This window comes from Anas platyrhynchos, chromosome 19 (genome assembly GCF_047663525.1).
Source record: "Anas platyrhynchos isolate ZD024472 breed Pekin duck chromosome 19, IASCAAS_PekinDuck_T2T, whole genome shotgun sequence".
NCBI lineage: Eukaryota > Metazoa > Chordata > Aves > Anseriformes > Anatidae > Anas > Anas platyrhynchos.
Window position 1 is genome coordinate 5,803,622 of NC_092605.1, and position 15,419 is coordinate 5,819,040.

Genomic DNA, 15,419 nt, shown 5'->3' on the forward strand with positions numbered 1-15,419 from the left:
TCTTCAGGTGTAAGGGAAATAAGGATGGTTGTAAGGAAGCCTCCTCTCCTAAGGAAGACACAGCTTTTCCAAGTGCACCTGGCATAGTTCTTTCTCATCCCGGTGTTGTGGTGGTTTGTTACTTTCTGAGCGGTTTGCTCCCTGCTATTTGCTTACAGACCAGGCTGGTTCAAGCCCATGCGCTGCGAGCAGCGTGGCGGTGTTGAGCACGGGGTTGGGTGGGTAAGGAGGGCCGTTTCCCTTAGACTTAATGGGAAACAAATCTCTCCTGAGTTCTTTCTGTGCATCCTTGCTGTTGTGGACTGAAATCAGATCCTTACATAATGTGTTTTCAGAGCTGTGCCTCCAGAGTCCTAACGGGGCAGGCTGCATACCTCTTCTCTCCTCATCAGAGATGTGACCCTGCAGAAGCAGTATCTCAGCCTTGCCCACATTGGCTTCCTGCATGCCTTGAAAGTTGTATTTGCTTTGTCTACTGAAAAAACACATTTTTACTACTGTCAGCACTCCAGAACCAATAAAGCTGAGGCGAAAGGAGTTGTTTCCTCCTCTGCTTCATGCTCCACTGCCAGTAGAGTGACCAGCTAAGGCCTCTATGAGCCGCTGGCCTCTATCCCTATACCAGGCAGGGCTGGCATCATACACAGAGTCTGGATCAGGCCCTTTACCTCTGAGCTCCATTTACTGCTGTTTTCAGCAAACCCTGCACTGAACCCGTTTGATGGGCATCCAAATCTCTTTTCCCTCTGACCCAGAGGCTTCTGGCAGAGCTGTTACTGGCAGCTCTTCCCCAGTCCTGCTATCAGCCATTCCACCAAGAAATTCTTGGGCCACGAGCGACTTCTGTCACTTCTGCTTCCCTCGAGCTCTCGCAGCCTCGCCAGGAGCGTGGTGCTCCCCACGCAGGCACCTGTGCCGGAGGAGTTCCCAGGCCCCAGCCTGCCCCGCTCAGGCCATGTGGGAGGCAGCCTGTCCGTCCTTCCTCCTACCTGCAACTGGGGGCAGCAGCATAAGGGCTCTGAGTGCCTCCTTGGGAGCGTGGTTTTGAATTAGAATCTTAAACACACACCTGGCATGAAGCAGACAGGACACAAGCTTTATAGGCTTTATTTTTAGACTCTGAGACTGGTAGTTAAAAAAGTGTTTTTAACTGAGCTGAGTAAAACCAAATTTATTACTAAAGGAGAAATACAAGACATCACACTCTAACTTCAGAATTTTTGCTTTCTCTTCAAAACACTTGTGCTTTAACCTATTGTTGGGTTTTGCGCCTTTGTTTAAACAAGGTAGTTTAAGAGCAAATTCCCAAACATTTGCAGAGAGCTACAGGTTACAACCTTTCCCAGCTTTTCCTTGGCCAGCATCGCCATGTACACAACGAAGAGGAACTGGCCCGTACCAGTAGCAAATTTTCGCAGTAATTTCATTGGGAAAACAATCTGATCCAACCTAATATTTGACTACTTTCATAGAACTCTTTTAGAAAGAAGTGGAAGTGTGTCAACAAAGACTCACAAAAGAAAGGAGAAAGGAGGAGGGGATCCAAAGAGGAACGCTTTCTCTATTCCTCGGACACATAACACTGCACATTCCCATTTTTGTAGTTGGTCAGAAGTCACAGCCTGAATGAAATCCCTCCCCAAACAGTTCCAGTTCTCCCTGTGAAATGAGACTGGCCAGAGGAAGGAAGATAGTGAGGAAAGAGCCAGACAAGCAGGCAACCCAAAAACCATTAACCCCTTGCTAGGATTCATCGCCCATCCTCACCACCTCTCCCTCCTGAAATAAGGCACACCAGGCAATACTACAAAACAGAGCGGTGCTGCAGCAGCGCAGCTGAGCAGGTACATCGGTGGTTTCACATCCTTGTTCCTTGACAGAACCCAGCATTGCTTCCGCTGCCGGGACGTGGATCAGCCGATGAGTGCTGAGTGTGGGCTTAGGCTCTGAAACACCATTCCATTTTGTCCTGCGGGGTGACCAAAAAAAGGAGGGTGAAGGAATGAGAGGGGATGAACAGACCTTCACCAGCTCAGCTCTGGGACAGAGGACCTGCTTCCAAGAGGCATCTCCCAGCAGGCAGGAGTGGAACCAGCACGTGAACAGGCCAAGACCCGCATGGAGAACCTGAGCCAGAAGCAGCAGCACCTGAGCAACCTGCTGGGTCTGTGCAGACCTGAGCACCTCTGTGTCCTGCTGGCAGACAGTTAAGTAACCAAGTCACATCCAGTTGAAGACCAAATCCAGCACAAAGTTCATCTTCGTTTCCTGGTCAATTGCTGCTCCTTGAATTTTGGGGGATCTTATTTTGAAAGACTGGAGGTGTGGCTTCTCCCTTTGCACATGGACAAGTTGAATGCCAAGTTTCAGCGATGAACGTTCATCAGGTTCTGGATGAAGGTAGAGACCTGAATTACTAGGTGAAAAAATACCTTCTAAAACTCCAGCAGATCCTGCGCTGACATGGTAGTGGCAAGTGTCACCATGAGGCTCCTTTTCCAGTGCAGAGCGTGGGTTGGCTTTCCATACTTTTCATGACAGTTATTTCAGTCCTGTAGGGTTTATAAAATGCCCTACCTGCTCAGGAATAAACAAAAGTAAGATTTAAAGCAGCATTGCACGAAGTTTAGCTTAGGGAGTGAAAATAGGTGTCAAAAATACAGTTAACTCAGACAAACAGCTCACCCTGGCTAATACAGTCTATACATTGCTTTCCTTAAGACCCTAAGTTTGAAGAGTAACACTTAAACAAACGCATACATAATTTAGGAGAAATGGCAAAGCTTCAGCCCCATTAAACTCAGACTCCCGAGCGCCTGCAGCAGCGGCATGCGAGCACTCGAGGCGATTGTCCCGAGATCTCAGCAGCCTTCCCTGCCAGCCGGCCGCCTGCCTGCCCTTACCGAGGGGCACTTACCCCGGCCGCGGGCCCGCTCCTGCCGCCGGTGCTGGGGGGCTTCGGGGCATCCCTCCGCGCAGCCCCCGGCCCCAGCCCCCCGCAGAACCGCCGGCACCCCCGGGGCTCTCCCCGCCGCCTCCCCCGGCCTCCCGTTTCGCTCCCGGAGCCGCTTTCTGTGGCCGAGCCGAGCTCCTCGGGGCTCCCCGTTGTGCCGGTGGCTGCGCTGCCCGGGGCGGCCCCGCTCGCCCTGCCCGTGCCCGGCGCGGTGCGGAGCGGAGCGGCGCCGCCAGCAGAGGGCTCGCTCCGCCCGGGAAGGTGCCGGCAGCGGCCCCCCGGCCGGGCACGCAGTGGGAATTAGAGCAAGGACCCCCCCGGTCCCCCCTCCCCGGCGGCCAGGTAGCGCTGGCCGGGGCAGGGGAGCAGGAGCGGGGCAGGCTGCGCTCCGCCGCCAGCAGCGCTGCGCCCATGGGGTGACCGGCGCCAAGGCCACCCCTAGCCCTGCTCCTACCCCTGCCCCTGCTCCTAGCCCTGCTCCTGCCCCCGTCCTTGCCCCCGTCCCCGTCCCAGCCCCAGCCCCAGCCCCTGCAGCATCTCCCGGGGCGCGGCGGCGGCGGGCGGCGGGGGGGAGGCGGCGGCGGCTCCCGCCTGCAGCCTTCCCCAGCAGAGGGTGTCTGCCGGGTGGGAAGGGGGAAGCTCTCCTGGACTTTTGTGGGAGTGGGGGTTGCGTTGTGTGTGTGGTGGTTCTTTTTTTAAGGGGGGTGGGGTGGGTTAGAAGAGAGTCTGTGGTTTCCATGGAGATGAAGCTGAAAGTGCAGGAAATTTAAAGGCTTTGGGTCCTTGCAAAGCAGACAAACTGGTGCCAACGTGCGTGGCTGCTGTTGCTGCTGAGGAGGCTGCTTTGCGAACGGCGGAGAGGAACGGAGAGGAAGAATCGGCAACAACTTCTTCCACACGCACGGGCAGACAACGCGGAGCTGCAGCAGCGAGCAGAATTCCCAACAAAAAGCGGCATCTCCACTGCCCGGGGAGGGCGAAGAGAAGCAGCAGCAGCGGCAGAATTTTGGAGCGGCTCCACCAGGAGAAATTTTACAGAGAGGCTTGCAAGAGAGAGTGTTTGCAGGGGGCTTGCTCTCCTGGCATATTCGGGGGCCGTCTTTGCTGGTGGCGCGGGGAGCGGAGGGAATCCCCCGTAAAGACAAGCTATTTTGGATATCCCCGTACAAGTTTTCTGATGCATTTGCTCGCACCTTCTTCCCCTGCCGTTTGGTGAACCCAGCCCCCCTCTCCCCCCCCCCACCGGTCTCCCAAGGATGGATCATTCCCAGTGCCTTGTGACTATATACGCCTTGGTGGTTCTGCTGGGTCTCCGGCTAGAGCAAGGCGCCTGCCAGCACTATCTGCACATCCGACCGGCTCCCAGCGACAACTTGCCCTTGGTGGATCTAATCGAGCACCCGGACCCTATCTTCGACCCCAAGGAGAAGGATCTTAACGAGACCTTGCTAAGGAACCTCATGGGCGGACACTTCGACCCTAACTTTATGGCTATTTCCCTGCCCGAGGACCGGCTCGGGGTGGACGATCTAGCCGAGCTGGACTTGCTGCTCAGGCAGAGACCCTCGGGAGCGATGCCCAGCGAAATCAAAGGGCTGGAGTTTTACGACGGGCTGCAGCCGGGCAAGAAGCACAGGCTGAGCAAGAAGCTGCGCAGGAAGCTGCAGATGTGGCTCTGGTCCCAGACCTTCTGCCCGGTCCTATACACGTGGAACGATCTCGGCAGCCGCTTTTGGCCCCGGTACGTCAAAGTGGGCAGCTGCTACAGTAAAAGGTCTTGTTCAGTCCCAGAAGGCATGGTTTGCAAACCTGCCAAGTCCGTGCATTTAACGATCCTGAGGTGGAGGTGCCAGCGTCGGGGAGGGCAGAGGTGCACATGGATACCCATCCAGTACCCCATCATTTCGGAGTGCAAGTGCTCCTGCTAGGGCTGCCGCTCGCCCTTCTCGCCCCTTCCCTGGCGGACTCACGTGGACCTTTGCTGCAACAAAAATAAAAGACACTTGCTTTCTGGTTAACGTTGTAATGCACTGTAACGTGTAGGAGAATGTATATTGTGTGTATATATGGCACCGTTTTAATATACTATTAAAAGGTCAGTATTATACGTGAAATAATCAGCGTCTACTGTATTTTTAAGACTATTACCCTGATCGTTGCTAATGTATCTTTTTTTTTTTTTTTTTTTTGGTATTTATATTCCAGAGAGAAGTTGCTTCGCTTTGGCGAAGTAGGTTGGGGTTGCTGTTGTGTGTTTTCTTTTTTTTTTTTTTTTTTTTAATAAAAGGATTAAAAAATACAAACCAAACTTTTTGATAAGAAAACGTTTTAAAGCTATTTTCCATTATACGGAAAGCGTGTGTGTGTGTGTGTTTCTTCTTCCTCCTTATGGACTTTAGATTAAAAAAAAAAAAAAAAAAAGAATAAACGCCTAGAGCACAACGTTATTGTAAATAGAGAGAACAGTTTGAATGACTTAATCCTATGTAAATGAAGAGTATCTGCTATTTATTCTTTATATCCCTGTAGTAAAAGCGCAGCGCAGAATTAAAGTCAACCACTAAAACACGAGCCGTCCGCAGTCTGTTTGCTCTCTGCTCGGGCCGCCCCCGGGGGGGGACGCACACACGGGACACTTTCTTCTCCCCTCGCTGGGCGCCGGGGGGGTGGGAACGTGCCGGGCGCCGGTGCCGGAGGGCAGCAGATCCCCCCCGGCCCCCCCTAGCCCCGCAGCGCCCCGGGGGGGTCCCGCTCGCCCCGCTGGGGGCCGCCCGCTGCCCGCCGCGCCCCTGGGGCGGACCCGCACCGCCCGCCGGCCTCGGGCTGCTGCTTTTTTTTTTTTTTTTTTTTTTTGTAACCGCTTGACATTTCATTTACAGCGGGACACGTGTCTTTCACACCTACCATTGTGGTGGGACACTGCTGAAACTTGACCCTTGGGCTTTGGGGGGTTGCAGCGGGCACACGGCGTTAGGCTGATCCTCGCACAGTTTTCCCGGCCGGAGGCAACCCGGGAACCCTGCGGGCACCCGCCGGCCTCCGGGGCATCCTCCCGGGCACGGCCCGGTCCGGAGGGGCACGGCCCGGCTGGCCCGGCCCCTCCCGGCTCGGCACGGCCCGGCACGGCCCGGCCCGGGACGCCGCTGCCCCGGCTCCAGCGCCCGGCGCCCCCCGGCCCCGCCGCCCCCGGCCCCGGGCTCCGCTGGGCGCTGCGGGGAGGCCCCGGCGTTGTGAGCGCAGCGCTCGGCTCGTGCGCGCTGCCGGAGCCGCCGCTAGGATCTCGGAGATAGCAACTGCACAAACAGCCCCGCCACGTGCTCTTCAAAGGCTGCCTGACAGTGCAGAAAGCCTTTTCCTTATTTATCTTGGAATCAAAAAACTTTAAAAAAAAAAAAAACTCCCAGCGAATCTATGCTAATTATTGTAAACCCGCGGGTCTTTCATTGACGAAGCCCAGCCCTGCGTTCTCTGTGCCGCCTATCTCTGAATGCATATTCATTCCCTCTCGCACACTTTCGGTACGTTTTACCATCAGTCTCTTTGCTTTTAATTTCAATAGTTTGAAAAAAAAATCAGATCTTGGGACATTTAGGGTATTCATTAACCTAGTGAAGAGGAACAGAGGCATTATTACTCACATAGAAGGCACCCTGCCCCCATGTCTATCTAAGGGTTCATTGTAAAAGGATTAAAAGTTAAAGACCTTCATCTTATGATTCTTTCATTTAATCTTCGTGGCGCCTGAAAGACATGCTGGATGGATGATCACATTTAAAATATTCCTAATGTCGGCTACCTTAGGACTCCAGGCAGGGCAAACAAACGTAATTTATTTCTAGAAGAAAGGGGATATTGAGATGTTTAAGTTTATGAACCACCATTACCATGTATATTTGTTAGGTTCTGACAAATACCCAAATAACATTAAAATCAGCCATTCATCACATATGAATTTATGCAAAACCTTCTATGCCTGGGGCCAATATTTTTTTAGACAGAGTTTCACTTAAAAAAAAAAAAAAAAGTTTATTTAAAAAAAAAAAAGCCAAAAGCAAGAGTTTTTCATGACTGGTAAACACGAGAATTATGTGAACAGAAACTATTTCATGCTGGGATGGCAGCCAGGGACTCGGGAATGTCAACAAAAGTTCTCCGAAGGTTGAAAATGTCACTGGATTACAATACAAGGTCCTTTGCCCCATTAGCAAACTTCACTAAAGTAATATTCCCACTACATAGGGAGGGACTCACCCAGTGATTTATCTGTCTGTGATTCGAGCAATGGGGCAAACAGAGGCTTCATCTGGAAACCACCTCTGCCTGTTTGCTTGAGGATTTTAAATTTCACGTGTGCAGAGATGTGTGTGTTTGTGGGTGTTATGTGAGTGTCAAATAAGTGCGTTGGTGGTAATCTATCACCATATCTGTCTGGTTTCTTAACCTGGTAGTCACTCAGTCAGGAAGGTGTATGGACATACAGCCTTTCTCAACTAGTAATGCCCCGGTACTAACACATTTACAAGAATATTTTGGGTTAAAAAAAAAAAAAAAATCAAGTTTCACTATCCACAGGGCCTGTGATTTTATTTTATTTTTTTTTAAAATAAATAACTAAATTTTGTCAGCTGGTAGAGCAAAAATAAACGAGTAGTTTTCACTGTTGTTTCTGGTCAGGTTCACTTTCTGGTCCTCCTGCCCTAGTGTTGAAATGTTTGGCTTGTAGTGGAAGTGTTTCAAGCCAAACAAATAAAATATCTTTCTGATGAATGTTTCTATGCAAATCTTTTTAATATTAGATTTTGTAATATGTTTTTAAAGCAAAATTGAATTATGGCTCTTTTAAATTGAAATCAATTCATAACACAGCCAATTTTTGTTTGCTCATCTTTGTAGTGGCATCATAAGACCTCACAGAGACCACTGTGGGGAAGAAAAAAGAAGGGAAAGGTTGAAATTGAGCTTTTAGTTACTCTTCGGTTTCTTTTGCAATTTTAGTGTCTTAAAGTGTAATGCTGGAAATTTTAATTCATTTCCACCTCCCCCACAGAATGCGTAACCTCGGGTGAGTCCGTTAACCTATGTGCCGCAGTTCCTTGTGAGGAGTGTACAGGACTTGCCTCCTTTGTCTCTGTAGCTAGTTTTGTCCAGAATAATGTGTGCTCTCTTATCGCATGTTAATTCAAAATCTGGTAGAGTAAGCCCCACTGTCTGGGGAGGGTTCCTTGGTGGTACTGGGCTTAGCACCCAAGGCATTATCTTTGCCAGTGCAGAGCAGGAGCTTATGCAGCATTCTCAAATGCTTTATACCTCTGTTTATCAGAAAAAGCATGTGACATCTTGAAAGGTATGGAGTTGTAGGCTAATTTGAAAGTGCCAAAAGCAACATGGCTGATGAAAGGATGAAAATACAGACCAGAGGTAAGTTGTCCAAAAGTTTGTAATAAGCTCATTCAAAAGTAGTCCAGAAAGTGTGCAGAAAACAAACCAACTCAGAAAACTGTTATACATGCCATTAAAGGGTGGTGTCCTTGCACTTGTACTTAAGTGAAAAAATATATTTGATTTGTTTTATCCTTTTCAAAATACCACTACAAAGATATATTCTCGAGATTGCCTGACTGCATGGTGTAGTCATCACAAAAATAACCACAGCGAGAAATTAGAGCAGTAGTGTTTGTATAAATACTGGACAAGTTTTTCCTCTTCCATAGTTTTAACAGAGAAATAATCTTAATTTAGTAATGTCAACAGCCATTAAAAAATTCCTAGCAGTTCACCTTACTTGGGTTGTGTTATATAAATGTAATCTGCACCATGTTGGCTGGATCTTGGATCCATTAAAAAGAAGATATTCCAGCTCGGAGGTTTGCCAGGAATCTTCATTGAAAGTTGAAATAAATATAATGACGTCATCATATAATGTAACATCATCGCTTTCAAGGTAAGCCAAACCAAAGGTATGTTGGCAGGGGAATGCTGCCACCTGGTAGATCCATGCTAGGAATAGATACGATACTCTCATCGCGTGGGGAGGAGAATAGCCACACTCTTCCTGCAGTACCCACAAGGATCCTGCAGTCTTTCTGTGCGTGTAAGTCCTCTGGGAGCCTTACTACACGCGAGAGCTGCAGAATCTATGTCAATGCTCTCTTTTAAGAGAGCAGCTACAGCAAATTTGAAGAGACCCTTTCATTCCCTCTTCCTTGCTCCCAGACCAAGCAAGAAGCTCCAATGGTTAAAAGGAAGGGAATGAATACATTCACTTGAAACAACTGTTGGAATGGTTCAGAGGGGAACAGAAATATTCAGCAATCAACATTAAAGACTCTAAATCCTTCGAGGTGTTATTGCAGGATCAGCAGCTTACAGCGCTCTTTCGTGAGGGCTGGGTACCAATGTAGTACTGTTAAGTCTCCTGCAGCTAGTCCTGTGCCGGGAAAAGCTGCTGCATCTGTATGTGATGTGCTTTCTGAAGAGTTGGAGGGAAACGGGATTGGGAGAGAAATCTGCACAGGTGCTTTCACAGCAAGCCTCTCACTTTTGTGAGCGGCAGGAGAGGCTCTGCAGAGGTGGCAGTACTCAGCCTCTGGCTCTCTAGGTGGATACTGCGGGTGGAAAGCAGCTGAGAGGAGATGTTCTGGGGGCTCATTGGTGGAGCCCTCTGCCCTCTCTGGGATGTATTTATGCTGCCATTAAGTGTCGGTCTGCGGCAGTGCTCAGGACCAGACCAACCTGCGCATGTGCGTATGCCTGGGGAGCCTTCAGATGTCCTGGAAAGCTGAGCAGGCATCCCTGTCAGGGCCTCCTCTGGCACTGTGTGGCTGCACCGGTGCAAGAGCTGCAAGAGCTCCCACCAGCTAGGGGAGCTTGAAGGCACGCACATCTCAGCTCCTCACCTAAGGCAGAGATTCCCCAGGACTCTCATCTCTCTCTTAGAGTCCAAGAGTGCGAGCTGCATCAGATAATCATAACAGAGTTTGAAAATAGGTTTCACACTCCCTCCTTGTATTTTTTTTTTCCCCTCATGAGAGGGGGAGTAGCAAGACTCCCATCACAAAGAACGTTACTCAGAACCAGAACAGTTCTTAAGGCACAACACTAAAAACCTGTATGCAATGGAGAAGGACTGGGTGGCTCGAGGGATTGGTAATGGTATAAAGAGCTTTTCACCGCTAGGCTTCTGGCTTCGGTCCAGAGGTAGTAACTGAAAGCCACAGTCATCTGATGCCTGCATCGTGGGCTGTGCAGAATGAGTTGTTGGTCTCAGCGTAGATCCTACCAAGCGGGATCCAGATCACAAAGCCACCACCAGAACTGACATGCCTGCAAGGTTTCTCAATCAGAAGAGCAAAATGAAACAGGAACGAGGACCTTTGATCTGTGTTTGTGATTTAGGAGCAATAAGGGTGTATTGTTTGGGGGGTTTGTTTGTTTGCTTGAGCAGAGGGTGGGGGTTAACATTGGAGAATATAAGCAGTATAGCCCCTTACATGGACACAACAATAATAGTACATAGCATTTTCCTTCTCACACAGTAATATCTTTATACTTGACCTATACCTGGCATCTTTTTACCTGGCTTGGATGGCAAACCATGGTCCAGAGGAGGATGCAGCAAATGCAAGGGCCTATTCTGCTGTTAAATCAGGAGTGTCTGCTACACAGTGCAGTGCAAATTACTTTCCAGTAAATTAATCTTACATTCTGTTTGCTGGGTTGGTCTGCTTTAGGTAAGGCGGTGCAACGTTGCCGGGCTCAGGGTAGAGGTTACCCTTTCATAGCACTCCAGTCATGCAGCTCATTTACCACACATTTCACTGAATAAAGGATGGAGCAGGCTGTGATTCAGAACATGCTTGCCAAGCTGCTGCGTTGTACCTGTTTGGTGCAATAAAAAAATCCAGCACCTTTTCTCAGCAGCACATAAGCTGAGTTGAACTTCAAGTATTAGGAAAAACAAGTACATAAAACCAACACATATTTATATAAGGCCTGGTGTAAACATCACTCCTGTGTTTCAAAATGAACCTTCTGGTATTCCAAACACTTCATAATATTGTCTGTGAGTGAAAAATGGGCAGAAAATAATTTTCCCTCACTCCCACTCCTTGTTTGCTTTGGACTTTGAGAGATACTACACATCTAGTCAGTTTTACTTTGACCTTTGCATCGATTTGACCCTCCAAGGGCACTTTGTGTCTTTCATACAGAAACAGAAAACTAAAGAATAGTGCATATATATAATTGTTAACATGCACAAATTATTTGAGGGACTTTATAGGCCAGTGAGGACAACTGAAGTAATATCTTTAAAAGCTGAGTGCCTTTCCAAGTTCATCACGTCCTTTTGGAAGAAGTGGCTAAAATTTTGTTTTGTAGGTAGTACATGCACAATAAATGAGCTCATTGACTCGAACCTTGAAAGTCTTGTAAATAAGCTGTACTATCTTAGTTATAGTTAAATCCTAAATTAAGTTCGAGTGCTACATTACCAATCTTTTTGTGGCCTTAGGAACTCTAAGATATCTATTCGCTGTCTTGCTGTGTCTGCTCATAGGCTGTTGGGTTCAGAAGGGTGTGAAGAGCTCCATTTCACTGGGTAGCTTCCTGGAGCCAGATCTGACGTTGCATGTGTACACGGTGGAGCATTCTTCTAGTTAGCTGAAAAGTCAACGAGGTTCACTAGGAACTATGCACAGAAGGCATTACTGCTAGACCACCAGGCCAGGGATAGTGGCATGTGATAGCTCGTGCAGAGCACTTTGGTCTGAGCCAACAAAACCCTAACCACACACTCAACCTGGGCTTCATGAGTACTTCCTCTGAAAGACTCTTCACCCGATTAAAGTCAAACCTCTATGAAAGCTCTCCCAGCACCCTACAGCGGAGAGTCCCGAGGGAACCGCGAGCAGCTTGGGTGTTCAGGGGAGGGCTGTTTTACCTAACCAGGAACAGCTGAGTGTTGTGGTTTGTATAAACTGTTTGCCATGTATGTGTGGCATGTGGCAGTAAATGAAACACTTACTTTAAAACTTATTGAAGTTCTTTCAGCAAAAAAATTAATGTGGGGTTGGCTTTTATGCTTTGTTTCAAATGAAGCAGAGATTTATACACCTTATTATCCTAATTTTTTTCCAGACACTGCCCTGAATATCTCTCATATCTTATGGGAAATTAAATATCAGAGTTTTTAAAGAGATCATTTTTAATTTCCCATCTATGGTATGAACAAAAAAATGGGTAAGTCTAATGAAGTGGCATGTAGTCAAATGTTCAGACTGTAATCATCCACAAAATATTTAAAGCAATCTGAATGAAACTTTTCAGACAGACAGACTAGGTTTCTCTTACTTTTCAGCTTTTGAGAGATGCCAACAGACTTTAAGGTTAACATTTTCAGGACTGGGTGTGTAAGATTCGGCATCTTATTCAACAATCAGACATCTACTGGAGAAAAAAAAAAAAAAAAAAAAAAAAAAACTAACAACTATGTTTTGAGTTTTGGTTGCTGACATTCACACATCCTAGTAGGAGTCAATGATTATATTCCACTTGGTGAAAAACAACAGATGTAGCCTTACTGCTGAAGTTTGTATCTGATACCGTGAAGGTTGTAGTTGGTTAATGTAAGACTTACAAAAAAAAAAAAAAAAAAATCAAAAAGAGCTGACAGAAATAGATGCACACTAAAAAATGTGGGATTTAGGTACATAACTTCCCTGGGAGCTGCAGAAAATCCCATTTCCAAATCTTCACTCTGAAACCCTAAGAAAAAGAAGTGGACTTACAGTTTCTCACAGGCAAGAGAAATCATAAAGCAAAATAATGAGATTCTAAGCCATGTCTTCTGCCAGGATGGATTTGTAGGGAAAAAGGGAGGATGGGGGAGGTAGAGCTCAGGCAGCATTACCCTCTCTTCACTTTTCTCCCTCCTCCTGCCTCCCACCAGCGTGGGTGCTGCCGTCACAGGCTGAAGGAGTGCCCAAGTCCCCTCCCTTCTTAGTTCAGCTCTCCATCAGCTCCTGCAGATGGAGTGGATAGATGTATCCGCTTTGATGCAGTTATTTTATACTGATCAGAGACCTCAGTCTCATAAAATAAATGAAGTATTTTCAGAAGTCCCTTTTTCTATTTCTTGTTGCCTAAAAGTCTTCTGCCTTTAGCAGAGTAATTAGCTGTCACTGAAGTTTCTCTTTGTCTGTTAGCACATCCTCCCTGAAGGTGGTCATAATATTGTGATTAAAATATTTTTTGACCAAATAGCAGATGTTTTATGAAATTGCAAGTTTTCTTTTGTGAGTTTAGCTTGATGGAATTTCCTTAGCTTTCTGTAAAAGCAAAGCAAAATGTGGGTTTTTTTGGTCACCTTTTTTTTTTTTTTTTTTTTTTTTCCTGTAAAATAAATGAATTCTGAAGCTATACTGCCTATTCTTGAACTCATGAGGAACTTCCAGGAATTGCAATTTGCAATTTTGCCAGAGTTGACATGAAAGTCTGCAGTTAAAGGTACTCTTTTGGTCACTTCGTAGTGTAAAGCAGTGGTGTTGAGGGGCCGAACACAGCAGGTATTTTGCTAATTACAATACCTGGCATAACAATCCCTGTCAGTATCTTGCAGCAGGATCTGTAGTGTCTGTGCAGTGTGCTGCCACTTGATCTGAAGAAAACTCTTGGCTGGCAGCAGCAGGAGGCTTCTCTTTTCCATGCAGACTTGCTGTCAGAGCAGGAGGCAACGTATGTATTTCCCAAGTGTGCGAGGTGTCTTCCTGTGGTCGAGTCTGGGCCAGCTATTGCTGTAACCTCCAGTGACCTGCTGCGCTGCTCATTGGAAACAATAATTTGAACACTGAGGGGAAATAGCAATATTTATAATATATTAAGCCATGGAACATGTGAAACCTGGTTTCCTGTGGATTTATGTCTTGAAAGCGAATTTCTGGAGCTCGTTTGCCAAATCGATCTGGAGCCAAACCTGGACAGCACTACCCTGACCCTCCCAGTTCTGGGGCGTGTTGTCTTACTGCGCGCTGCAAGCCAGGTGACATCAACTCTGAGTAAGCCGAGCTGCGCTCCGAGAGGCATGTCCTGAATCCCAGCCTGTCCGGCTGTCCCACTGGCTGAGGTAGTTCCCCAATTTTTAAAAAGAGCTGAGCTTATTCTTCATCTCACCTTCATAGTGCAGAGCTACTAGATCTCTCTTCCCAATATAGCTATAGTGTGTTTTTTTTTATCACCATCAGGAATTTAATATTCATAACTGAGAGAGAATACAGACACATAGGCAGCACAGTCTAGTAAATCTAATTTTCTTTGAAAGACAAAAAAAAAAAAAAAAAAAATTACCATGGCACTGAATAATAGATCTGAAGCTCTTGAATTCCTGAATAGTTCTACTGCAGGTACTAAAGAGACCTATTGCAATCACCCCCATTTTTTTCCTGCCTCAGATACTCTTGAGCATTATTTTTGCTAAAGTACTTGCAATGTGTGAATCAAATATTTATTTCAAATTATTTTGCTGCCCTTTAGCCTTTACTGAGCAACCCTCTAGCTTATTCTGTAACCCTTGCCCCTCTTCTTAGCATTTTGAATTCGTTTCATTGTACTGCAAATGAAATTAGATTGAATTAGATTTAAGAAAATGTCTCTGTTTCTCTATCTCTGCTGTAAATTGCTTGGAGTACTTTAGGTTCTGTTAAAACCGTAAATGCTCCTGGCCCTGCTCGTGCGAATGATGTTACTGAGGTCAATGGATTTATCTACTTGTACAGCTGTGAAAAATATTTTTAACAGTTTTCCTGGGGCAAAAAATGGTGACCTAGTGGCAATGTAACATTTTACAGATTCATATCAGCTGAAAAATGTGACTGCTTTCCAGCTTGGAAATCATTAAACTTTTTTTTTGTTTATTTGTTTGTTAATGTACATATTTTGTTTTGATGTTTTCAGAGTACTACCTGTTGATTTATTTTTTTTTAATTTTAAATGGTTTTACATTTTCAAAGTCCTTATTCAATTCTGTTACAAAAAATCCATTCCTTTTAAAGTTATATAAGACAAAAATCCCATCTCAATAAGATTGAGCACAACATTTTGTGTAGTCCTAAGCCAGTAGTTCTTTTCAGTTCACCAAAAATTTTGAAAATATATTATTTTTGGTGGCCTCCAAGCACTTATTTAAATTATCCACCAGAGCTGTGAGGAATGGAAAAATTAGATTGTCTCACAGCTTGGATGAGATGCCAGATCCATAGCTGCTGTAAATCAGCAGAGCTTTGCTGGTGTCAGGCAAGCTGCTCAGTTCTGTGCAGGCAAGGAGTCCAGCTCCATTTCAGTGTTTGGTTCAGTGGGACTGTGTGGATGAGCTCTTCAGGTGGATGTGGCTTGCAGCTGAGATCCTGGAGAGGAAAGACTTGCAAGACAGAAATACTATCTGATTTATCCGTGGCATTAACATTTGATGCCT

The 15,419-nt window shown here is 46.7% G+C and overlaps 1 protein-coding gene across 1 annotated transcript; it reads left to right on the forward strand.

Annotated features, from left to right (window-relative positions):
- Positions 1-3,187: 3,187 nt before the first annotated feature.
- Positions 3,188-5,524, forward strand: NOG (noggin). The gene has a single exon (XM_005012255.5). The coding sequence runs from the start codon at positions 4,210-4,212 to the stop codon at positions 4,879-4,881; it is 672 nt and encodes a 223-aa protein (XP_005012312.1). The 5' UTR covers positions 3,188-4,209; the 3' UTR covers positions 4,882-5,524.
- Positions 5,525-15,419: the final 9,895 nt, after the last annotated feature.

Excerpts from the sequence above, each read along its gene's own strand:
- NOG (XM_005012255.5), top strand. The coding sequence starts at position 4,210 with ATGGATCATTCCCAGTGCCTTGTGACTATATACGCCTTGGTGGTTCTG.